General features: G+C 33.1%; 2 protein-coding genes and 1 long non-coding RNA gene across 3 annotated transcripts; 1 reads left to right on the forward strand and 2 right to left on the reverse strand.

Moving 5' to 3' along the window:
• Positions 1-1,778: 1,778 nt before the first annotated feature.
• Positions 1,779-22,956, reverse strand: LOC105962526 (serine carboxypeptidase-like 34). Its single transcript, XM_088815407.1, has 10 exons — positions 22,631-22,956; positions 17,781-17,891; positions 17,584-17,679; positions 17,385-17,477; positions 17,200-17,288; positions 15,756-16,043; positions 15,529-15,671; positions 14,889-14,981; positions 13,912-14,020; positions 1,779-2,181 (listed from the first exon to the last, which is right to left on the reverse strand). Exons 1-10 carry the CDS (start codon positions 22,902-22,904, stop codon positions 2,155-2,157), a joined length of 1,323 nt encoding a protein of 440 aa, XP_088671533.1. The 5' UTR covers positions 22,905-22,956; the 3' UTR covers positions 1,779-2,154.
• Positions 7,159-7,931, reverse strand: LOC105975534 (chalcone synthase). The gene has a single exon (XM_013000733.2). It carries the CDS (start codon positions 7,785-7,787, stop codon positions 7,287-7,289), a length of 501 nt encoding a protein of 166 aa, XP_012856187.1. The 5' UTR covers positions 7,788-7,931; the 3' UTR covers positions 7,159-7,286.
• LOC148771517 (uncharacterized) lies at positions 18,830-20,139 on the forward strand. The gene is made up of 3 exons (XR_016030217.1): positions 18,830-19,401; positions 19,501-19,601; positions 19,978-20,139. It is a non-coding gene; the product is annotated as an uncharacterized LOC148771517 (long non-coding RNA).
• Positions 22,957-23,643: the final 687 nt, after the last annotated feature.

Below are 23,643 nucleotides of genomic sequence, written 5' to 3' on the forward strand. Positions count from 1 at the left end.
ATTTTGTACTTCCGATTTATTTTCAAAATTTTCAGAAAAGGTCATTCCCGATCCGATTCATCCGGTGACAAAGTCGCAAGATCAACAACAGATTACTGACGAACTTTTATTCTCCCGCAAATATAAATTATTTTGTCACACATCTGCTGGAAGTTTAGTCACAAAATAGTGACAGGCATGTCGGTCGCTACGTGTCCGTCGGTGAAGGTCATTTTTCGTCGTTTGACTACACATCAGCGATGGAAAAGTACGGTTGCAACATTAGCGACGGATTACTGACAAAAGACAGTTATACGAAAAAATTATTGACGACTTTGCGACGAACTTTAAATCCCTCGTCACATTAGCGACAATGTACCAACCAAACTTGATTCTGTCGTAAGATCGGCGACGGAATAGCAACCAAATATGGTGTTCTCGCAAGATTAGCAACAGATTACCAACGAACTTTAAATATGTCACAAATATTTATAAGTTCGTCAGTAATCCGTCGGCAATGTGTCAGTAAATAGTGACAGTCGTTGCTGTCGCTAAATTTCCGTATGTGAAGCCCTGTTTTCTTGTAGTTACGGTATTACCATGGTATTGAGAATGCAATACCATTATCGTATCAACCATTTGTGGTACGGTACCAATACCGTGCTGAATGAAATGGTAACCGCTACTTTGGTATTTTTTCGGTAATCTTCGATTGCAAATTGGTATACCGTGGTACTTGACGATTGATAATTTTTTTCCACCCCTAGATAATTGTGTCCAATTCCTTAAATTCTACATTCAATAAATTTCATAAGGATAAACGTACAACTTCATCAAGTGAGTTCATACAATATATGTATTTTCATAGCTTGTGAATACCTAGATTGGAACTTGATATTGTATGTTGTATGTGAAATCTGTTATTAAGAGACATATTATAGTAGATTTGATTACTATGTTACACAACGTAACAGTGCAAACATTGAGTGCAATAGTTAAGTGTTCTATCTACTAAACCAAATCAATGCACGCCTAAGTGAAGATCATCGTAGAGATATCGAATTTCCGAAAAATAAAAATAAAATCAAATTTCAACTCCCCTTAAAACCCTAGCCGCTCCCCCTCCCGGTTGCACACCTAAGCCGCCGCGCCGCCCTGCTGCACCGCCATGCTGTCGCCCGATCATCTTGTCTTTATCATCTCTTTTATTTCTCGTTGTTTTCTTAACCTCTTCTATAGTGCTATAGAATTGGTGGATTTAGATGTTGCAGGTGAAATCCAATTGGAGAGGAAAGCTAGAATCCACCACCGCCGCCGACCATGCACCATGCGCCGCCGCCGCCGCTGCCCGCATGCCTCGTCCTCGGATAAAGACTCATTTGCGGAGTCTCGCACTTCGAATGTAAGATTCGAGCCTCGCGAATTAAATTATATAATCATGAATTAATGATAATTTATTTGCGCCAAATTGAATGTCAACTTATATTTTTTTTTTGAAATTGAATTGTAAGTTGTTTAATTTCAAATTCCCAAGCATGCTCACATGTATGATTTAAATGTTGTTATTTAATTCTAAATTAAATTATGCATGCTTGTTCACGATTGAAAGCGATTAAGGTACGGAATTAATCATATATGCTCGTATGTTTAATAATATGAAGTGTCTTTATGTGAATCTTTTTATTTTTCGCTATCTATATGTGTATCGGTTCAAAACAGTTTATGCAGGCCTAAATACATCCATCCAAACGGACTCTAATATCATTTCGATAAAAAATAGAGCAAGTAAAATCCATACGAAAATAAATAGAAAAGTTTACCAAGGTACATTGTACAAGTATATTTTGCAACACAGGTGCACCTTCTCTGTTTACTAAGATTCATCTTTGTACCGAAATTACAAATGCAAGATGATTAAAGGAAAAACCAAACATGTATACATGTACATTGAAGAATCATATATGAACATAAACAAGAAAAAAAGATAGGAATCAAACTTCGAACCCGTTACATGTTATTGGAAATGATCGATCAAGAAATGCGCACCGACGAATCAAAATGGTTGAGACGGAAGTTTTTGATCCTTGAGAAAATGGTTACCAGTTGAAGTGCTTGCTTCGGCTTAAATGTCGGATCCTCGTGGCCTGCTCCTCTCACTGTCACGAATGTCAACCCTTAGTATTCAACAGTCCATCCTCCGACCTATAATTTCATTAACAACTTTAGCTTTTTAGTTGAGATGTTCATTCAATATGGTAACAGAGCCAGACCAAATAAAAAGTCCTGAGGGAGGAGAACAAATGTTCGTCGGTGGGGTCGAAAAAATGACGATATTGAAGAATAGGCGGCGAAGATGGGTGAAATTGCGGTTCTAATCGTTAACAAAAAAAATTATAATTATATGAGAAAAATATAAAAATCCTCTTTTTCTTTTCTAATTTAAATTTCAGCTCCAAAATAATATTTCCTGTTAGATGTCAACAATCACTTGACGTAGTTGACCAAATGTGTCTAAAAATGGTATCTTAAATGTGTATTTTTTCCACATTGATACATGAGAGACTAAAAGTGATATCTGATCAAACTTGAAGGGTGAAAAAAGTAATTATCTTTTTTAAGAAACTTACAAAAAGAAAAAGAAAATAAAAATATATATTTATGCAAATTCCAATTGTTGAAGATTTTTTCTGTGTGTATCTCTTCTTTTCGTGGACCTTCAAGTGCTTTCTCTTATTCAGTTCCTTCAGCATCATTTCTGAAAGAGCTGACTCATTTTCAGTTTCTCATAATAACCTTCAAACTCTGCAAATTTACACCACGCATAATACTTCTCTGCTGACGACTCAAAAACCAATCTGAACCCAGTAAAATAGAGTACAGAGAAATCCTAATGTAATCGTTACAAATGAGACACAAACAAACTTTAGATTTCTATAATCAAATCATGACCAACGAAAAGTAAAACATTACTATCAGTATGTGCTCTTCCTTGTAAATAATGCGTTTTAAATAATGCATTTTAAATAATGCGTTCTCCTGGCGCACACTCTCCTCCATATTTATTTTTTTGAGCAACATCAATAAAGTTTATGCGCTTGTGTTTTGAAAAGTCGACTAGAAACTTTCAAATCATCGTCAAACATCAAGATATTGTGTCACTAGTTAAATAAAAGAAAACTAGGGATCCTATGCAAAATAATCAAACCAGGGGCTACTTTTGTTTATAAGGAAAGTGATTAATTTAGAAATCGTTCAATTATTCTCAAAGCAAGCAATCCAAATCTTATTATTCAAAATCTATCCAAACCCTAGCATTTGTCCATGATGCCTAACTCCTACTTGTAATGCTTCACCTCCTACATGGATGCTGAGAATTGATTTAGTCCTACAATGGATAGTTGTTATAATCAATATTCTAAAATGAAAGTATTTTTGGGGAATTCTAAAAACTTGTACAATTTGATGACAATTTCTTACCTATTTTTAGAAAATTCACGTCCAAAAGTGATGGTTTAGTTTGACTGTGTTTTGAACTAGTTTTAATTTAGGGGCAATTTGCTAAACACTCAAACTCTAATTGTCTTTTAAATCAAGACAAACCAACTTTTGTAATGTGCTAAAAGCCATGTGTTCTTAAAATGTCTCACACTTTATCAGATTCCGTTCAACCTTGCGTAAATATGTTCCATCCCTATCTCCACCGCTGCCATCGTTGAAAAGCTCTGCCACACATCTATATCATAGAGAAAACTCATCACAACCAAACATATTCTCATTTTTACACATATATAAAACTAAAAAGTTTAACAATTCATCCAAACATATTCTTATTTTCTACACAAAAACCAATACTATCTACTTTTTCCTTTAGGAATTGTGAAAACTAGAAAATCCCATAGAAACATAACCAAATATCCCATGACTTTTACCAAATTGCAAAAGTTGGTATGTCCTTATTTAAAAGACATATATGGGTTTTTGTGCATAAGTCCACAACCAAGCATCTTTATTATTCTAGGTTTAGGGGCTATATCTCTTTCACCAATAAGCCCATCCCTTTATTATTTATTATAAATAAAAGAAACATTCATGTATATGACAATTTTACCCCCAACCCTTTATACCCAATACTTAATTGTAACCCCAATTTAATCAATTTTGTCCACAAAAATCCAATTTTGACCACACAAATCCAATTTTGACTTTTGTTTTTCAAAATAATATTTTTTGCCGCCGGATTTCGTCGTTGACTTTTCGATATTTTTTTTCCTTCCGTATTTTTTCGCCGGTTTCCGGCGTTGATTTTTTTTTTTTTTTTTTGCTTTTTTCCGCCGCCGGTTTCCGGCATTGATTTTTTTTAGTGTTTTTTATTACGCCCGCCGCTAAATGTTGACCGTAATTGTGATGTCACTGACAGTAAATTAACGTAATTATACTGTCAATGACAGTTAATTAACGTAATTGTACTGCCGTTGACAATACATTTATGTAATTATTCTGCCGTTGACAGTAAATTAATGTAATATTAAATTTTTTTGTTATTTATTTTTATTTTGTTTGATTTGTTGACAAGTCAACGTAATTATATTACTGTCGTTGACGGTAAAATAACTGTAAACTCAGTAATATTACTGTCAACAACATCAATATTATTATTTTTTTGGGTTTTTTGTTTTGTTTGAGTTATTCATGGAGTAACGTAATAATATTACTGTCTATTATTGTAATATTACTGTAAACACAATAATATTACTGTGGTTGATGGTAATATTATTGTTGTTATAGAAATATTGTTGTCAACCACATCAATATTATTATTTTGTTTGGATTGTTTTGGTTGTTTGAGTTATTCACGGAATAACGTAATAATATTACTGTCTATTATTGTAATATTACTATGGTTGGCGGTAACATTACTGTTATTGTTGTTGCTATAGTAATATTACTGTCACCCACAGTAATATTAATTCTTTTGGCTTTTTATTATGTTTACATTTGTTGAACGGTCAACGTAGTAATATTACTCTATTACACAATAATAATGAGTTGTGGTGTGTTAATATTACTGTGCTAGAGATTAATAAAGTAATATTACTGTGTTAAACTGTAATATAGTTAATTTTACTGTGTTTAACAGTAATTAGCAATATTGCTGTTTAAACGAAGAAAAAAAAAGGTTACAAACAAAAACAAATCGAAAAAGTTAACGCATGAGACCGGTGGCAGAAAAATCAGGAAAAAAAAAAGTCAACACCGGGAACCGGCAAAAAAATCCGGAAGAAAAAAAAATAAAAAAAATTCGAAAAGTCATCGCCGGTGACCGGCAGCAAAAAAAATGGGGCTTTTATACATAAGTCCCTAACCAAGCATCTTTATTATTCTAAGTTTATGAGCTATATCTCTTTCACCAATAAGTCCATTCCTTTAATATTTATTATAAATAAAGGAAACATTCATGTATATGACAATTTTACCCCAACCCTTTATACCAATTTCTTAATTGTAACCCCAATTTAATCAATTTTAACCACAAAAATCCAATTTGACATTTTTTTTTTCAAAAAATTTTTTTTTGCCACCGGATTCCGGCAATGAATTTTCGATATTTTTTTTCCGCCGCTGATCTCCGGCGTTGACTTTTTTTTATGTTTTTTTTTTTTTTTTTTTTTTTTACGTCCATCGCTAAACATTTTTCTTTCGTAGACAGTAAATTAACGTAATATTATTATTTTTATTTTTTATTATTTTTTTTTATTTTTTTTGATTTGTTGACAAGTCAACGTAATTATAATACTGTCGTTGATAGTAAAATAACTGTAAACACAATAATATTGCTGTCAACAACATCAATATTATTATTTTTTTGGGTTTTTTATTTTGTTTGAGTTATTCACGGAGTAACGTAATAATATTACTGTCTATTATTGTAATATTACAGTAAACACAATAATATTACTATGGTTGACGGTAATACTACTGTTGTTATAGTAATATTGCTTTCAACCACATCAATATTATTATTTTGTTTGGATATTTTTGTTTGTTTGAGTTATTCGTGGAGTAACGTATTAATATTATTGTCTATTATTGTAATATTACTGTGGTTGACGGTAATATTACTATTGTTATGGTAATATTACTGTGACTCACAGTAATATTAATTCTTTTGGCTTTTTATTATGTTTACATTTGTTGAACGATCAACATAGTAATATTACTCTATTACACAATAAAAATGAGTTTTGTTGTGTTAATATTATTGTGCTAGAGATTAATATAACAATATTACTGTAGTATGGTTAATTTTACTGTGTTTAACAGTAATATATATTACTGTCAATTACAACAATATTGTTGTTTAAAATAAAAAAAAATGTTACAGAAAAAAAATCGAAAAAGTCAACGCCGGAAACTGGTGGCGGAAAAATCAGGGAAAAAAAAAAGTCAACCCCGAAAACTGGTGGCGGAAAAAACTGGAAAATAAAAAGTCAACGCCGGAAACCGGCGAAAAAATCCGGAAGAAAAAAAAAATCGAAAACCAAATGCCGGAATCCGGCGGCAATTTTTTTTTTTGAAAAATAAAAAAGTTTTGGGTCAAAATTGAATAATTTGTGAAATTTGGGTCAAATTGAGGTTAAATTAAATTAAAGATGAAATTGGAGCATATTAAAGTATGAGGGGCTATTTTAGTCTTTCACAAAAATCTGGATCATGTGTGGACTTATTTGTAAACGAGGTTTTTGTCTGGATATGTTTATGAATAAGTACCGAACTACCCATTGATGGACTTATTTGTAAAGACCAAAAAAAAAATGAAAAAAAAATGTTTGGGTCAAAATTGAATAATTTATAAAATTTGGGGTCAAATTGAGGTTAAATTAAATTAATGATGAAATTAGAGCATATTAAAGTATGAGGGGCTATTTTAGTCTTTTACAAAAATATGGACCATGTGTGGACTTATTTGTAAATGGAAATGAATTTTTGTCTGGATCTCTTTATGAATAAGTATCCATTGATGGACTTATTTGTAAAGACCCCATATATATATATATATATATATATATATATATATATATATATATATATATATATATATATATATATATATATATATATATATATATAGGGATTATTAGCAAGACCCCCCTCATCTAGTAAATGTAGTAAAGAAAACCCCCCCTTCCAAAAATAATTTGAGATAACCCCCTTAGTTAGTATTCCACCAAATATTATTTTTATAATTCCAAATCTACCCTTAATTGTTAATATACTATTTTGAAACCCTAATTTCTCTTTTCCCAAATTCACCTGCCTTTCACCACCGCCTCTACCTCTCCCCCACCGTCCACCGCTACCGCCGCCGAGACGAGCTGGAACAGCGGCCGTTCAACTCCGACCACCGGGTCGGAGCCCACGATGACGGCGGCGGCCCCGTCGCCGAACAAAAGCCGCTCGATGAGGCTGTCGAGGGGGCTGCCGTTGGGTCCCCAGAACATGATGTTGGTGATTTCAGCGCAGACGACCAAATCCCTAGCGCCGGCGTTGTTCTCGGCGAGATCTTTAGCCATGCGGAGGACGGTTCCTCCGGCGAAGCAGCCCTGCTGGTACATCATGAAACCTTTGACGGAGGGGCGGAGGCCGAGGAGCTTGGGCATATCGACGCCGCTGGTGGTGCAGAAAACGAGGTGGGTGATCTTTGACTTGGGTTGACGCCATTTTTTTATGGCCTTCTGTGCAGCTTCTTTCCCTAACTTCGGGACCTCAACCACAACTATGTCCTGACACGCGTCTAGAGAAGGTGCCATGTACTGTAATTATTGCATTTATATTTTCAGTTGAGTTCATTGCACATATGGAAGTGGGGTGGTGATGGTGTGGTGTGGCGACGACATGGTGACGATGAAGAGCAGATCTAGGGTTTTTTGGTCGATTGTGGCGGAAGACGGCGTAGAAAAAAAAATTCGCGCAGGCAGGGCCCTTAATCGACTACGTGTGTTTAATCGACTATGTTCAATAGTCGATTAAGACTTAATCGACTATGTTCAATAGTCGATTAAGGTTAACCGACTCTAGTTGTTAATTTTTTTTTTTTTTCTGATTTTTTGTTTATTGATTTCAATGTATAAATCAATTACAATGTTTGTATATGTTTTTTTTTAAATATAGTTGATTTTTGCATTTTTTTTGTAATTGTGATTTGTTATTTTTAATAACTAAAATTTTAATCGACTATGCATTAATAAATCTGAGAGAGAAAAAAATTAAAAAACCCAAAAACATTTAAAAACAAAATTAGAAAAAAAAATTAAAAAATTAAAGATTTTCCTTAATCGACTATGAAGCATAGTCGATTTAAGACTAATCGACTATGCGTCATAGTCGATTAAAAAAACGGAAAAAAAAAAAAAAAAAAAAAAAAAAAGAAATCGCGGAGCGCTGAGGTGGCGGGGCGGGGGTAAAGCTGGAAAACATAATGGCTGCAAATGGGTATGGACTTTTCTCAAATGGACTAAAATATTTTGGGCCTCCCTCAATTAAAAAAAGTAGTGAGGGGGTTTTCTCAAAGAGCCCCTATATATATATATATATATATATATATATATATATATATATATATATATATATATTGTCAGTAGATTTGTAATTGGAATTAAAAATCTCAAACTCATAAAAAAAATGATTTATTTCAATTTATTTTTGTAATGGATTTTATATACTTGGATCCCAATCTAAATTTGATTTCGAATTAATTAAGGTAGATTTGAAATCCCAAAAATAATGATTTTGAAATCTTTAGATTAATTTCCCTACAAAATTCAAAAAAATCGATCGAAATATAAGTTACGAATGTCAATGTGCAAATGTTTTTTTTCAAAGTTTCTCAGCCATTTGAAAGTACACTGAATAATAAGCGCAAGGAAAATTATCCCTATTTCCTTTTGCATTGTTAAGATTTCAAACAATTATCACTATACGAGCTCAGATATGCCTGATGCATTTGTTATCGTCGTAGGCCCGCTTTGGTTGTCAAGATAAGATAAATCTAAATAAGATATTGTCCGTATAAAATAAGGGGAAATATGCAATACCCCCCTCAAATGGAAAATATTATGAGTAAAACCCATTTGACTTTTAAGACTTTTGCACAAACCCAAAATTCAATCTTAATTAGTGAAACCCCCTCAACAAATATGATAAGCCGAAATTACCCTTATAAGTAGGTTTCTTAAAATAATTGCAATATTTATTTTCCATAACATCTCACGTGATTGTAGGATTACATTAATTCTCTCTTTAAATCTCCATATTTCTCTCGTTCGTTATCTCTCTCTCTCCTCTCGTTCTCTCACAAAATTTTTGTTATCTCTCTCTTCTCTCATTCTCTCACAAATCTTTTTTTCACGCTCCTTCCTCCATATAATTTTCGTCAATAATTTTCGTTTTTTTTTTTTCGTATTCTTCTTTGCAGATTTGCCGCTGCCGCTTGCATTTGAGATTTACACCAACGTCGCCGCCCTCCTCCCTCCTTTTCACATCACCGCCATCCACTCACCCAACCACCGAGATCACAGCCGCCGTCTAGGGTTGTGCCGTCAAGACTTGCTACGGTGTCAAACCTCCCAAAAAACTCATGTTGTCGCCTCCTACACATCACACCACCTTCCTTTCGTTATTTTCGATTTTTTTCTTTTTTTTTCTCTCCAGATCTGAAGCAGCAACATCAACGTGACTACAGTCTGGTTCGAATGTGACTATTCAATTTTTTTTTGCTACTTTCTGTTTTCGTGTTCTTGGAAGCTTCTCAGCAACTCAAGATTCCTTTTGGCATTTAAGGTTTTTTCCTTGTGGCTGTGTGTGTTTAAATATGAGAGAGAGAGAGCCCATCATCATACTTGAGTTAGTGGAGTCGATCTTAATTTTTTTATTAATTTTTTTATTTATGTATTTTTCGATTTCTCCTTCTTTTTTATTTTTTTCCAGATCTGAAAATACAGTTCAAATATGTACAGTAGCAGCAACATGACTATAGTCATATTCGAATATGACTGTAGTCATATTTATGTATTTTTAGAATATGACTACTGTTGAATATGATTGTAGTCATATTCGAATATGTTCTATATTCTCGTTCCAAGTTGACTTGTAATAACAAGATTCAAATTGTGATTTTCTGTGTGTGTGGATGTTGGTTGCATTGTTTCCCTAAACAATAGGGAATTTTAGTTGTTTTATATAATTTGATAAACATCACTTTACCTCACTATATAATTGGAATTTTGAAGTTAAAATTTTTAAAAAATGCAATATAAAGAAAGAATATGACTACAGTTAATATAGTCATATATAGTCATATTAGACTATAGTCTTATTCAACTATAGTCATATTCGGCGTAGTACACTTGTCGGGGAAAAAAAATCAATTTTTCGTTAAAAAAAAAAAAGAAAATATGCCTATAATCTTATTCAACTATAGTCATATTCGGCGTAGTAAACTTGTTGGAAAAAAAATCTGTTTTTTGTTTAAAAGAATTTAAGAAAATATTAAAAAAATATGAAAAAAAAAAAAAAAAAAAAAAAAACTTCATCTGCACGTGGGTTTTGTATGTGAAGAAGCAACTTTTTTTTTTATTTGTTGGCTGATTTTATGGAGCATATTAAGGTGATTTTTTATTTTTTTTAATTAGTTGGCTGATTTCAAGGAAATTGAATATTGAGTTGGAAAAAAAATTGCTATTATTTTGGCATTATTTAAGGAAAGGGACGTGTATTACTGGGATGTGGGTAGGAGATTTTCTAATTTCAGAAGGGTAGTATTGGAATTAATATTTATAGGGGTTTATCACAAAGAAAGATTTAAGGGTTGGACATATCACCATTTATTACTCATCCAAGGGGTTTATTGCTAAAGACCCCATAAAATAATAGGTATATTATTTGTAAGTTGTTTGTTATCATTTTTTTGATTTTTTTCTATACTCATTATTTAATATTTTTTGAGTTCTGGTTTTCTTAACATCAATCCAATTGCTAAAAGATTACCGACAAATTACAATTTCTTATTATTCATAACCTTTTTCTTCTTCTTGTTTGTATTAAATATATTTTTTTCTTTTTTTTTTTTTTTTTCAAAAAAAATATACTATTTTTGACATCTTTTTTTACTATAAAAAAAACGAAATTAAAATTTTTCAGATTTTCTTTTTCTATTTGGTTTTATTATTTGATTTTTTTGCAAAACAAAATATATTTTTTAATTTCTATTTTTTTAAAACAATCCGAAATAAATTTCATTTATTATTATTTTTTGAAATATTAATAAAAAAATTATTTTTCTAAATATTTTTATTTATCTAAAAAATGGACAAAATGCACTTCGCCCGCTTAAAAAAATCACTTTTGCACTTCCCCTTATTACAAACAAGAGATTGTGCCCCACATTGCTCCAAAGGTTGACTCCGTCCACAATTTCACCGGAATTTCCCTAAAATTTCATTTTTTAAAGGGTGTTTTCGTCACTTCGTTGGAAATATCGTTTTCGTCACTTTATTATGCTAGAATCGAACTAAAATTTCCAATTTGAATGCCGGATTGAAAGTTTGGTTACGTGAGGCATAAGGTAAACAAAAATTATAAACCACATGAATTGACCAAAATCAAAAAAGAAACTCCCCAATTCATAGTACATTTCAAAATTTCCATTTGATCTCCATAACCGACTTCTCACAAATTAATCAGAGGTGCTAATCTTCCTCAATGTTGCGAGCGCCAACTCAATAGCCAAATCGGCTACGTCATCGGTCATCACATCTGGGCCGGTGTTGGTAACTCTAATTCAGCTCGATTTTATCCAGGCTGACGTTGTAACTGGCCACGATTTCGAGGCGCGGCGGAGCAAATTGATTAGCGGCGAGTCGTCACCGAATTTGGAATTCGGGTTTCGAATGGTAAAATTCTGAACATAATCAACTTTTGGGGCAATGTGCACATTGTTTTGCATTATGAAGGGGCACAGTCTCTTTTTTGTAATTGCAGGGGGTGAAGTGCAAAACTTGGTTTTTTTAAGGGTGCGAAGTGGATTATGTCCTTCAAAAATATAATTTGTTTTTTTTTCTTCTTATTAAAATTTTCAAACAAAAAAAAATTGAAATAATCTTTGATTTGTTTTTATTTTTTAATTAATTAATTTATTTTTATTTTATACTGTTTATTTTTTTTACTTGTATGTGCTATTCTGATCGAGATGTGAAAACTAGAAGGGACAATTTTGTCATTAATATATCTTATCATAGCACAATAATTTTATTGGACCTCTTAATGTCTTATTACTTATCTCCCAGTTAGCAATGATAGATCGGTATAAAATTATTTTGGCTGGTCGATGGATAACCAAACATAAAACTAAACTTTACTATTTAGTTAATCTTGTCTAATTTCTGCAACCAAACCGGGCCATAGATAATAAATTAAAAAGAAAAAAAGAGAAAAAGAAAAAAAGGTATTTGTTATTGTCTTGATGTTGGTGTTGATGTTATCTATTTTGTCTCGTACCATCTTGTTATGATGTCTAATGATCATCCCAAGTCTTTGATGTTCTGTCTTTATTTTTATTATATTTTATGAAGTTTGATAGTTACTCAACATGTGAGATTGATCATTGTTAGAGGCCCTTCGAAATTTTATTAGTGGAAAATGGACTAAATGGTGTGCCCGGGCCCAATACTTGGCCCATTGGTAGATCTGACCACCAGTTCGGTTAGAACCGAAACCGAACCGGGGTCAACGGTTTTAGAACCGGAATTGAAATCATTGTTTTTTTAACCTCTTCTGTAGTGCTATAGAATTGGTGGGTTTAGATGTTGCAAGTGAAATCCAATTGGAGAGGAAAGCTAGAATCCACCACCGCTGCCGACCACGCACCACTGCCAACCACACACCGCCGTCCTTGCAAGCCACGCGCCGCCACGCTGCTGCCCGCCTGCCTCGTCCTCGGATAATGAATCATTTTCAGAGTCTCACGCTTTGAATGTAAGATTCGAGCATCGCGAATTAAATTATATAATCATGAATTGTGTGATAATTTATTTGCGTCAAATTGAATGTCAATTTATATTTTTTGAAATTGAATTGTATGTTGTTTAATTTCTAATTCCCAAGCATGCTCATATGTATGATTTAAATGTTGTTATTTAATTCTAAATTAGATTATGCATGCTTGTTCGTGATTGGAAGCGATTAAGGTACGGAATTAATCATATATGCTCGTATGTTTAATAATATGAAGTGTCTTTATGTGATTTTTTTTATTTTCCGTTACATAACGTGCATCGTTTCAATCCAGTTTATGCAAGCCCAAATCCATCCATCCAAACACACTCTAATATCATTTCGATAAAAAATAGACCAAGTAAAATCCATACGAAAATAAATAGAAAAGTTTATTAAAGTACATTGTACAAGTATATTTTGCAACACAAGTGCACCTTTTTAGTTTACTAAGGTTCATTTTTGTACCGAAATTACAAATGCAAGATGATTAAAGGAAAAACCAAACATGTATACATGTACATTGAAGAATCATATATGAACAAAACAAGATAAAAAAAAAGATAGGAATCAAACTTTGAATTCGTTACATGTTATTGGAAATGATCGATCAAGAAATGTGCGCCGACAAATCAAAATGGTTGAGATGGAAGTTTTTGATCCTTGAGTAAATCGACGAAAATGACCATAAATATTTAATTACGAAATCATGTAGACTGACGGACTCACGGTAAATTGACGAAAATGACCATAAATATTAAATTATTGAAACAGGAGGACGACTGAATCTGTTTCTTATGAACAAGAGGGACTAAATGTGGAATTGAGGTAAATTTGAGGGGTGAAAAATATAATTTTCTCAAATTAGCGGTGCTAAATACGAACCTGTTTGTTGTAAGTGTACCAAGGAGTCCAATCATTTTTTATAGTTAATCCCAACTTCTGCAGAGAGTATCTTGTTCCTGTTACTGGAACTCTACCATCTGTATCTCCACTATTCAATATTCAACACACAAAGAAAAAAATATTTTACGGAGTGAAATGCCGAAAATTTAATGGGTAGAATTCATTTCGCACCCCTACATTATGTGAAAGGTATTACATGTTCCCGATGTATAGAAAACATCAAACACCCCCTATTTTTAACGGTCAATGGTCAGACTTTTAATGGTGTTAAATTTGAGTGTGCAATGACTCTTTTACCTTGCTTTATGTATGATATACGAATGTTTTGTGGATTGCTGACGATTTTTAGCCTTCGTTCAAATTATGGCATTTTTTTTTTTAGTATTTGATTTTAGGGATTTTCAGTTTTCTTTTTCGGAGGATTTTCCCATTATAATATGAAAAACTTTGTTTTTAATTTGCAATTCTTTCATACCAATTTTAGGGTTTCTTTTAGATTTCAGGGATTTTAATTTTCTTTTTTGTGGGTTTTACATTCATAATCTGCGAAGCGTCATTCTTATTTATTCGACGTTTCAGTTTTTTTATAAGAAAAATAGCTGAAAATAGTAAAAAAGAAAATGACTGACTGAATCAAGTGAAAAAAAAGGGTTGAGAAAGCGAAAAAATCTGGCGAGCATTTGTCAAAACTAAGCAACCTATATAGAATTTTTTTGGGATAATTTTGTCAAAAAAAGAGCCAACATTTGTTTGCAATAGTCGGTCAAAGAGTTTGACTAACGGAAATAAGGAAAAAGGCTAACGGCAGGGAGTATTTGATGTTTTCTATACTTTAGGGGGTAAATGATACATTTTGCATAGTACATGGGTGCGAAATGAATTTTACACAAATTTAATTAAAAGATGTTATATATAGCTAGTCGATCCGTTAGTAAACTAACTTGCAAATTACTTACCTGAAAATCCAAACTCGTTGATCCGCAGCAATAAGTTTTTTGATTATCGGGAGTACGGACATCGGTGCGTCATTCCAGAAAGTGATATTGTCACTGTATAATTCCATAATTAATTAATATCGCAATTAATTAATCGATTTTCCAACCATTTTTATTTTTAGGTAAATTACAACCACCTCTGAGGTATGGTCAAATTAAGAATAAACTCATTATGTTTGGATAATTATATTTGTTCCTCTCAACTATGAATCTTCTTACACCTCCACTCTTATGGTGTCAAATTCAACATATTCATCTAGATTCTCGTGGAATGTTCTCTAGTTTCTACTCGTTTTGTGCAAAAATACAGTTTTTGATGCACCACAATCTGATATATACAAACCAAAAACACATCTTATGATCATCTTGCTTCAAAATGTGGAGCCCGAATGCAATCAAACGGGTACAAAATTGAGAATATTCCATATAATCTAGAAGATTCTACTGAATGTGAAACCGCAAGGATGGACGTGTAAGAATATTTATAGTACTGAGGGGGTGGTTGTAATTACCCAAATAAGAGGGGGTTTCCGTAATTTGACCATACATCAGGGGTGGTTGTAATTCATCTTATTGTTTTTTATGAAAATCGACAATATACCTGCAATGCGCCCACGGGTAAGGGATTTTCGTAACATTAGCATGAAGTGCTTTTTGAACATCAGCCCTATTTAAATACAACTCGGTATATTCCGATAAACAAGGATCGTATCCCGATAATGGCCTCCTCATCCGCCTTCCGTTCTGTTAATTATTAATCCATAAAAAAAATACATAATATTTATATCTATATATTTAAAAAAATTAAAAGAAAAAAAAAAGACTCACGATTTTCGACTTTAGAAGCCTTGGAACGCGTGGTTTTGTTGTGGAATTTGTATTTGCATCGACGACGCAAGTAGGAGCGTACAAACTATACATGTCGATGATGTAATAAACGCTGAAATATTCGTCGAGAGCGTCGTCGCATTCTTTGGTGAAATTGAAATTAGGGGTGCTGAAATTGCATGTTTTCTGTATTTGGCTGTACAATGCATCCGATATAACTGCGTGGTCCCATGCGTAGTCGATCAGCCCTTTGAAGTCCGTCTCGTCGTCCAAAACCGCGTTTCCTATCTGCATATATATAAAATTAAAATGAACATTTTAGTTATTTTTGAACCAAATAAAAGGACTAATATAATTAAGGGTTTTTTGCAAGAACCTCCCCTGTGTTATCTCTAATTATCGAAAAAGTCCTTATGTTAAAAAAATTAGCAAAAACCCCCTTATGAAAGTTAGTCAAAGGCGTTAAGCCCCTTGACAGCGAATCGTGCGCTTCACGCGTGCATTATGCAACTGGGGGTGCGTTTTTTGACCTAAAAATACCTAATTACCCTTAATCATAATTTCAAGAATTACAAAATCACCCCGAAAATTTTATAAGCACTAAAATGAAGTTTTTAAAAAAATTCAATTCAGTCCATGGCATTTTCAGATAAGCCCTCTTCTCCATCAGACCTAAGCTCTCCTTACCACCTCGGCTCCGCCGCCCCGCCTCGCCACACTACGCCGCTGTCTACAACCTTCCACTCTGTCATGTCTCCGCCGAATCTAACCAAATCGTCGATCGCACCCTAACCCTCCCTCGTAAGTGCAGCCACAAGAACTCCATCAATTCCTCTTCCGCCGATAGCAAATGGAATGTCCACATATTTAACAAAGATTCCGATAATGGATGATCCATCAATTTATCTCTGAAGGAACAAGTCAGATATCTATGAACATGATGCCTCGTTCTCTTCTATTACTGTGGTTTATGACTTTATGTTGTGCCTTTTTTCTTTTCTTTTTTACTAATTCTTTTTTGTTATTATATATATATATATATATATATATATATATATATATATATATATATATATATATATATATATATATATATATATATATATATATATATATATATATATATGTTTGTTTGTATGGTGAGAGTGAAGTGTGAACCCATGTCTGATAGTGTGAGAGTCTGAGAGATGGATTGGGGTTTTGATTTCTCATTCACAATTTTAAGTTTGGGAGGTAATTTTCTATTTTAATGTAGGGGTAATCTTGTCATTTCAACTTGGTCAATAGCATAATCTCGTATAAGGGGTAGTATGCTTTACAAAACACAACATAGGGGGTTATTTGTTAATTTTGTTATCATAAGGGCTTTTTTGGCAATTCGAAATTACACAGGGGGCTCTATGCTATTAACTCATATAATTAATAATTAATAATTGACAATTACCATAATGCCCTTGATATTGATATAATCATCTTTGGTTGCATTCTTGTTTTTGTCTACAACAAGTTCCGCTAGCTGAGGCACATAGTGCCCTAAAAACAAATAATCAATTGTACTTGTGATTATATATAAACATCTAACAAAACCAAATTATAAAATTTAATTTAATTTAATTAAAAAAAATTTACCTGCATAACTTTCGCCAGCAATGAAGAAGTCATGGGATTTGAACTGTGGAAATCTTTCAAACCAGCCCAACAAAAAGTTATATGAATCCAGGGCTAATCATGCAATTAAATAAAAAAAAATGTATTAATTAATTAGAAATAAGGATTAATAGAATATAATGTTTATATTAAATTTGCTCGAAAAATCAATTAGTATTACCTGTGATAGTGTCACCGAGTTCACCAATATCACTAGTTGTGTTTGTGTACGAAAATCCAACACCAACGGGGGATTCTATAAATAGTAAGTTGGCCGCTACACGAGGGAGAAAAAAAAAACCCGCAATTAATTGAACAAAAATTGAAGGCGAACGTAAACAATAATTAAATATACTTTAATTTGGTCGATTTACGTACCTTTGTTCCAACTGTTGCTGTTAAATTTAAGTTTTGGTTGTTTTCCCTTTTGAGGAAAGAAAGGTCCCAACTCTTCCGATTGCCCGTATCCTATTGACGAGCATCCCGGACCTGAAATTTACCTTTACATTATTTAATTATTGAAAGAAAGTTAACACATACTACTATAAGAAAACATGGCTTCACCTACGGAAAATCAACGATGAAATGAGTTTTTACTTCTTCTTTAGCAAAATATTTATTTTAAGAAAAAAATAAGATCATTATTACAACATACATTATTAGAGTAATATTTTCTTGCAAGTGGAATAAATAGAAAATGATTAAAAGTTTTTAACTCTAATTTAAATTGAAACAAATACAATTAAACTTCTTTAAATTAATAATGTGGGAACTAGGAAAATTCTATAATTTAGCAAAATATTAATTAATTATCGAGTTAATAATTTAGCACGTTACGTTCTCACCGAGTCAGGACCGGCAAGAATTATTATTTAAGCTAAGCTATTAATTTATCGATATTTTACTGTACCACTACAACATTTTAGTCTTTATACGACGCATGTTTTACCCGACGGTTTGAAAACCGTCGTATAAAAGACCTTTCTTGACGCTTTTTGAATCGATTTTGACACATAAAAACCATCGTATAAAAGAATATTATTGACGTTTTTCAAACCAATTTCGACACATAAAAACCGTCAAGAAAAAAACTAATTTGATTTAAAAATAATCTTAAAAATGAACCTGATTTTAAATAATTAAATAAGCAAAAAGTTTCCTAAATTCACTTTATTACTTTTTCTCTTCCCGTCGATACATCTAGAAAAGCTATGGCTTTTCTCCACCGCCGCTATCGCCGTCGCGGTCGCCACCACCACCGCCGCCATCGTCGTCGCGTGGCGTCGCAATCATATATCCACCACCATCGTCGTCTCCATCGCTATCCCCTCCTTCATTGTTGTCTCCATCGCAATCGGGATCCCTTCCTCCACCGCCACCGCGATTACCACCTCCACCGCTACCACCACCGCAACCTCCATTGCCGTCTCCATCGCCAACGCCACTTATGTCTCCGCTTTCTTCTCGTATTGATTTTTTGCCCTAAAATATCTGTCTACCTACGTTTTAATTTTTAAACATTTTATTAGATAAATTTGTATTGTTGCCGAAATTCACTGTCCTCTCTCCTTCTTTAGCTCATTGGCTTGAATGTGCAATAGAAAGCTTCAACCTGGGGATGGGAATGCTGTCTCTATGAGCTTTGGCCCAATTGATTGCTTTCAGATAGTTTATCTAGGTAAAGTATTAATCCTTTCAATTTTTAATTTATGTGTTTTTCTTCAAGCATTTGATTATGTAGATTTGTTTATTTTTCCTGAGTTTTGAAGGAAAAAAAATGCATATTTTTTTAGCTGTATAATATCTGCAATTTTTGTTGATGAGAATCTTTTGTGTTGCACTTTTGTATTATTATATTTCATGTTAACTTTAAACCATTTTCAAAGGTTTGAAATTTATCTTACAAGAAATAGTTATCTGATTATAACACAGATTTACAGATGTATGAAGTGTCGTAGTGACCACTCGAAAGGGTCCTTGAAGTCATCAATATGAGGAGGTATGCATATAATAGTGTTCTGAATATAATAGCCTTAAGGTCCACAATTCTCTGTTATCATGAATTAATTTTAGTTGTAACTTGTTCGTCTTATTTCAGGTTGCTGCTCTCTTTTATGCAGGAACAACTAAATCTCATCCACCAATATCCGAGCATTTGTCCCGTGAAACAAATGACTTCTGGTTAAAATGTTTACACAAGTATGTAGCTAATACTAGCAATTTTCTTTTCTTATCCGCGTCTCTATGTGAATGGTTAAATTTACACTAGTTAATCAACCCTCGAAGAATAACGTTAGCTATTGGTGTTTTTATATCACATTTTTATTCCCTTCTTACTAAGTCTTCGTGTTCAAATCATAAATTTTGCACCATTTACTAAAAATCTGTTTGAGGTTGTCAAAGGTACTGCGCAGGATTTTGTTGACGAGGTAATTACTGGAGTCTCCGTACTCAATAATTTCCGTCAAGACTTATTTGTGCTGGTGTTTTCTCTATGAGTTGATGTATATCCTTGCGTTCTCATAACTTCTTTTTCCAGTGGAGTAAACCTCTGAAATCGGTGTATGTTATACAGGCTCATTCATCCGAGATTGCCGTGCCTTATCATAAGTCTTCAAGAGCCTTACACATTCGTTTTCTTGTGGAATGAGGTTTAGAATTCGTTTTGAACAGAAGATTTTTCTGAACGAAGGTCAGTATTGTTATACTTTAATCATATGTATATTCTATATCAAGAGTAGTAATTAATTTTAATTTGGCAGGTGCAGTGGCCTGCAAGATGACCAGGTTCAAAATGGAAGTGTCTACCGATAATAAGTAGTTTCTTGATTTTGGCTTGACAATTTCATATTTCATCGGTTTTCATGCTCTACACTTTCAGGTACCTTAGCGGATTTCTGTTTATATGTAATATTTGGTAATATTGATTGTTAAATCTCTAAATCTACTAGTACTTCGTTGTGTGAACATGTTTCCTGTATATGAAGCAGTATCACAAACATCACATGTATTAGTTTGTTGTTTATTCTCAGAGATTTTTTCACATGAGTATTTAGTTGTTTACTGATTAAATGCACATATGTACAGGTTTGAAGTTGGATATTTTTAGCACGTGGTGAGAAGACGGCACATGGTGGCAGGAGGATATTTTTGACATCTTTATATTTTTGCATTTGATTGTCGAGTATTGTGTTCATTTAACTTCAAATGTAGATGTTATTTTGTTGATAGGTTTTGTGAATAGAGTTTGGTCTTAATGTATTCTGCAGATAGGTTTGGTGAATTTGAGTTTGGTATTTGGTAGGCCTAATAGAAATTTCAAATGTAAATAATATTTCGAAGATATATTTTGTGAATAAAGTGGTATAGCGTACTCTATAGAAAATTATTATTCATTTTTGGCTTTTTAGCATTGACCATTGACAGGTTCCCAATATATTATGTACTAGACTACTATCCTGAACGTGGGATAAGAAAAAATGCAAGTATTCCCGACGGTTTTTAAGTGTCGGGAAAAACTTTTCTTGACGGTTTTTTTGTACACAAAAGTATAAACGACGCCTTTTTTCTTGACGGTTTTCTGACGGTTTGAAAACCGTCAAGAATAGTATTCCCGACGGTTTTTGGCTTTTCTCGACGCTTTTTATCCATCGTATAAAGCAATATTTGTTGTAGTGTACGTACTTCTTTTCTACAACGATTTTTTTTTTTTTTGTTAGCAACAACAAATGGGAGTAGATAAAGGTAATATTGCATATAAATGATTGGTTTTGCCTTAGAATAAGTAATTTACATTAATTATGTTCCACGCAATAATTTGTTTAATCTCCCAACGTCACAATTTGACTTTAAAAATTAAATTGACGTGCAACTGCATTTCCATGATATTTAATTTAATCTGTGATGGCAAAGAATCTCGTATTCGAATTAAAACGTTTTGTTTATTATTGCTTATAGTTCACTTATCATGTAAGTCAAACCCTAGTTTATTTCCAGCAAAACATGTGCCCTCCGATAAATATTTCCTGTATATAATATTTTGGGTAAATTACGAAAATCCCCTGAACTTAGGCTAAATAACGAAAAACACCTCCTCCATCTATCCATAATTATCAAAACTCTATAAAGTTTGTTTCCGTCTTACACCAACACATTACGGTGTGACTTTTCACGGATTTTTTTGATTCCACGGAATAAAATTTACACAATTTGAAATATTTTCTTTTATTTCTCACCTATGTAACATAAGGTATATAAACTGTACATATTTTAATTATGTTAAAAAACTCGATCAACAATTAATCAGAGGGGGATTTTGGTAATTACTAGTGTTCTAAAAATCGATCGAGGGAGCCGATTAATCGGTATTCGAGGCGGAAGCGGTCCCAAACCTTTACGATTTTGGTGTAAATGTTTGACAAATCGGGTTTTGGCCTGTGAGGCGGGTTGAGGCTGTCCAAGGCAGTCAAACCTTGAAGGCCGGGCAAACTTTGGGGGCGAAAATTGATCAAAAATCGTTTTTTTTTTTTTTTTTTTTTTTAATCTTTTTATCCTTTTTAATTCAAAATAATAGTTGAGATTTTAATAAAAATACGAGTTTATGTATTATTTTGTTTATGTTAACGGTTATTGTTAGAAAACACTAATGATATATGCTTGCAAGGTTCAAGAATAAATTTAAATTTAAAAAAATTGCCTTCTTATTTATATTTTATAAGGATTTGTATTGTCTTATAATCTTATTATTACTAAACTTTTATTATGTTAGTATGATATATATACATGATGGAGATATAACTGCGTTTAAATATTTTTTTTTATATATATATTTTGAGTATTTATAAATAATATCTAGAAATATATTATATTAAATTTTAAAAATTAATTTATCGTCGACTAATCACCGCCGCACCGATTAATCCTGAGTCAGTGCCCAACAGCCTCCGACCAGATTTTCGCTTTTTACAACCTTGGTATTTACAAATAGGTAGGGGTGTTTTTGGTTATTTAGCCTAAGTTTAAGAGGTTTTTTCATAATTAACCCTAAGATTTTTATTACATGTTTGTATAATTTACCCTACAACATGCAATAAAAGTCTTAAATGATTATAGAAAATTGTGTATAAATTATAATTAATTGTCCCATGAGATATGAAAATTGTGTATAAATTATAATTAATTGTCCCAACATTTGAAGAATATATATATATATATATATATATATATACCTCCATTAAGCCACAAGAGGAGAGGTTTCTGGTGAGGATTGGTGGTGGCTTCAAAGAACCAATAGAAGAGTGCTCTTCCATGAGTGACGTTAACAGTGACGTAACCGGCGTATTGCTTGAAACCGATTGGTGGTTGCCCCGGCAGCCGCCCCACCCTGTCCGCTTTCTGCTGCTCCGGTACGGTGGTGGTCGCCGCCAGTGACGCCGCCACCAAAACAGCAGCAATTATTAACACAAGAACCTTATGAGTTGGGCAACCCATGTTATTGTGCATCCCTCTCTCTCTCTCTCTCTCTCTCTCTCTCTCTCTCTCTCTCTCGGTGGATTTGATCCTACACAATACCGTTTACTGATGAGATGCAGTACACATACACTAAGTGCTAGTCTTAATGGGAAAGGCCGATATCCTCATTAGTGGCGTAACCCTTCGACTAGGAACACGTTTAACAGTTATAATACTTAAGTAAATATCTCACGATCCTAACGATCAATTACTAGTACTTGTAATAACTGTAAGGACTATATCTATGCTTGTGACAAAGGGACAAAGATATAGAATGCCAATGTGTTTTATCATTAATACGAATAAAGGTTCGTTTATTACAATAATAAATACGAAAGACCACAGCCACAGGTTGGCTTGTTGGTCACCTACTCTAACAATCTCCCACTTGACCTAAAGCCAACTACCCATAAACCGCAATCCCATCGACTCTCGATGTTTCTCATGGACCGATCTTGGTAAAGGCTTCGTGAAGGGGTCTGCAACGTTCTCTTCCGAGGTGACTCGTTCTACCTTAACTTCACCTTTATCAATGATCTCTCGGATCATATGATACTTTCTCAGAATATGCTTCAACTTCTGATGAGATCTCGGCTCCTTAGCTTGCGCCAAGGCTCCGGTGTTATCACAGTACAACGGTACTGGATCACTAGCATTAGGAATGACACCCAACTCTTGGATGAACTTCCTTATCCAAGTCCCATCTTTTGCAGCTTCGGACGCTGCAATG

Source organism: Erythranthe guttata, chromosome 3 (assembly GCF_056151865.1).
Source record: "Erythranthe guttata isolate IM_541 chromosome 3, IM_541, whole genome shotgun sequence".
NCBI lineage: Eukaryota > Viridiplantae > Streptophyta > Magnoliopsida > Lamiales > Phrymaceae > Erythranthe > Erythranthe guttata.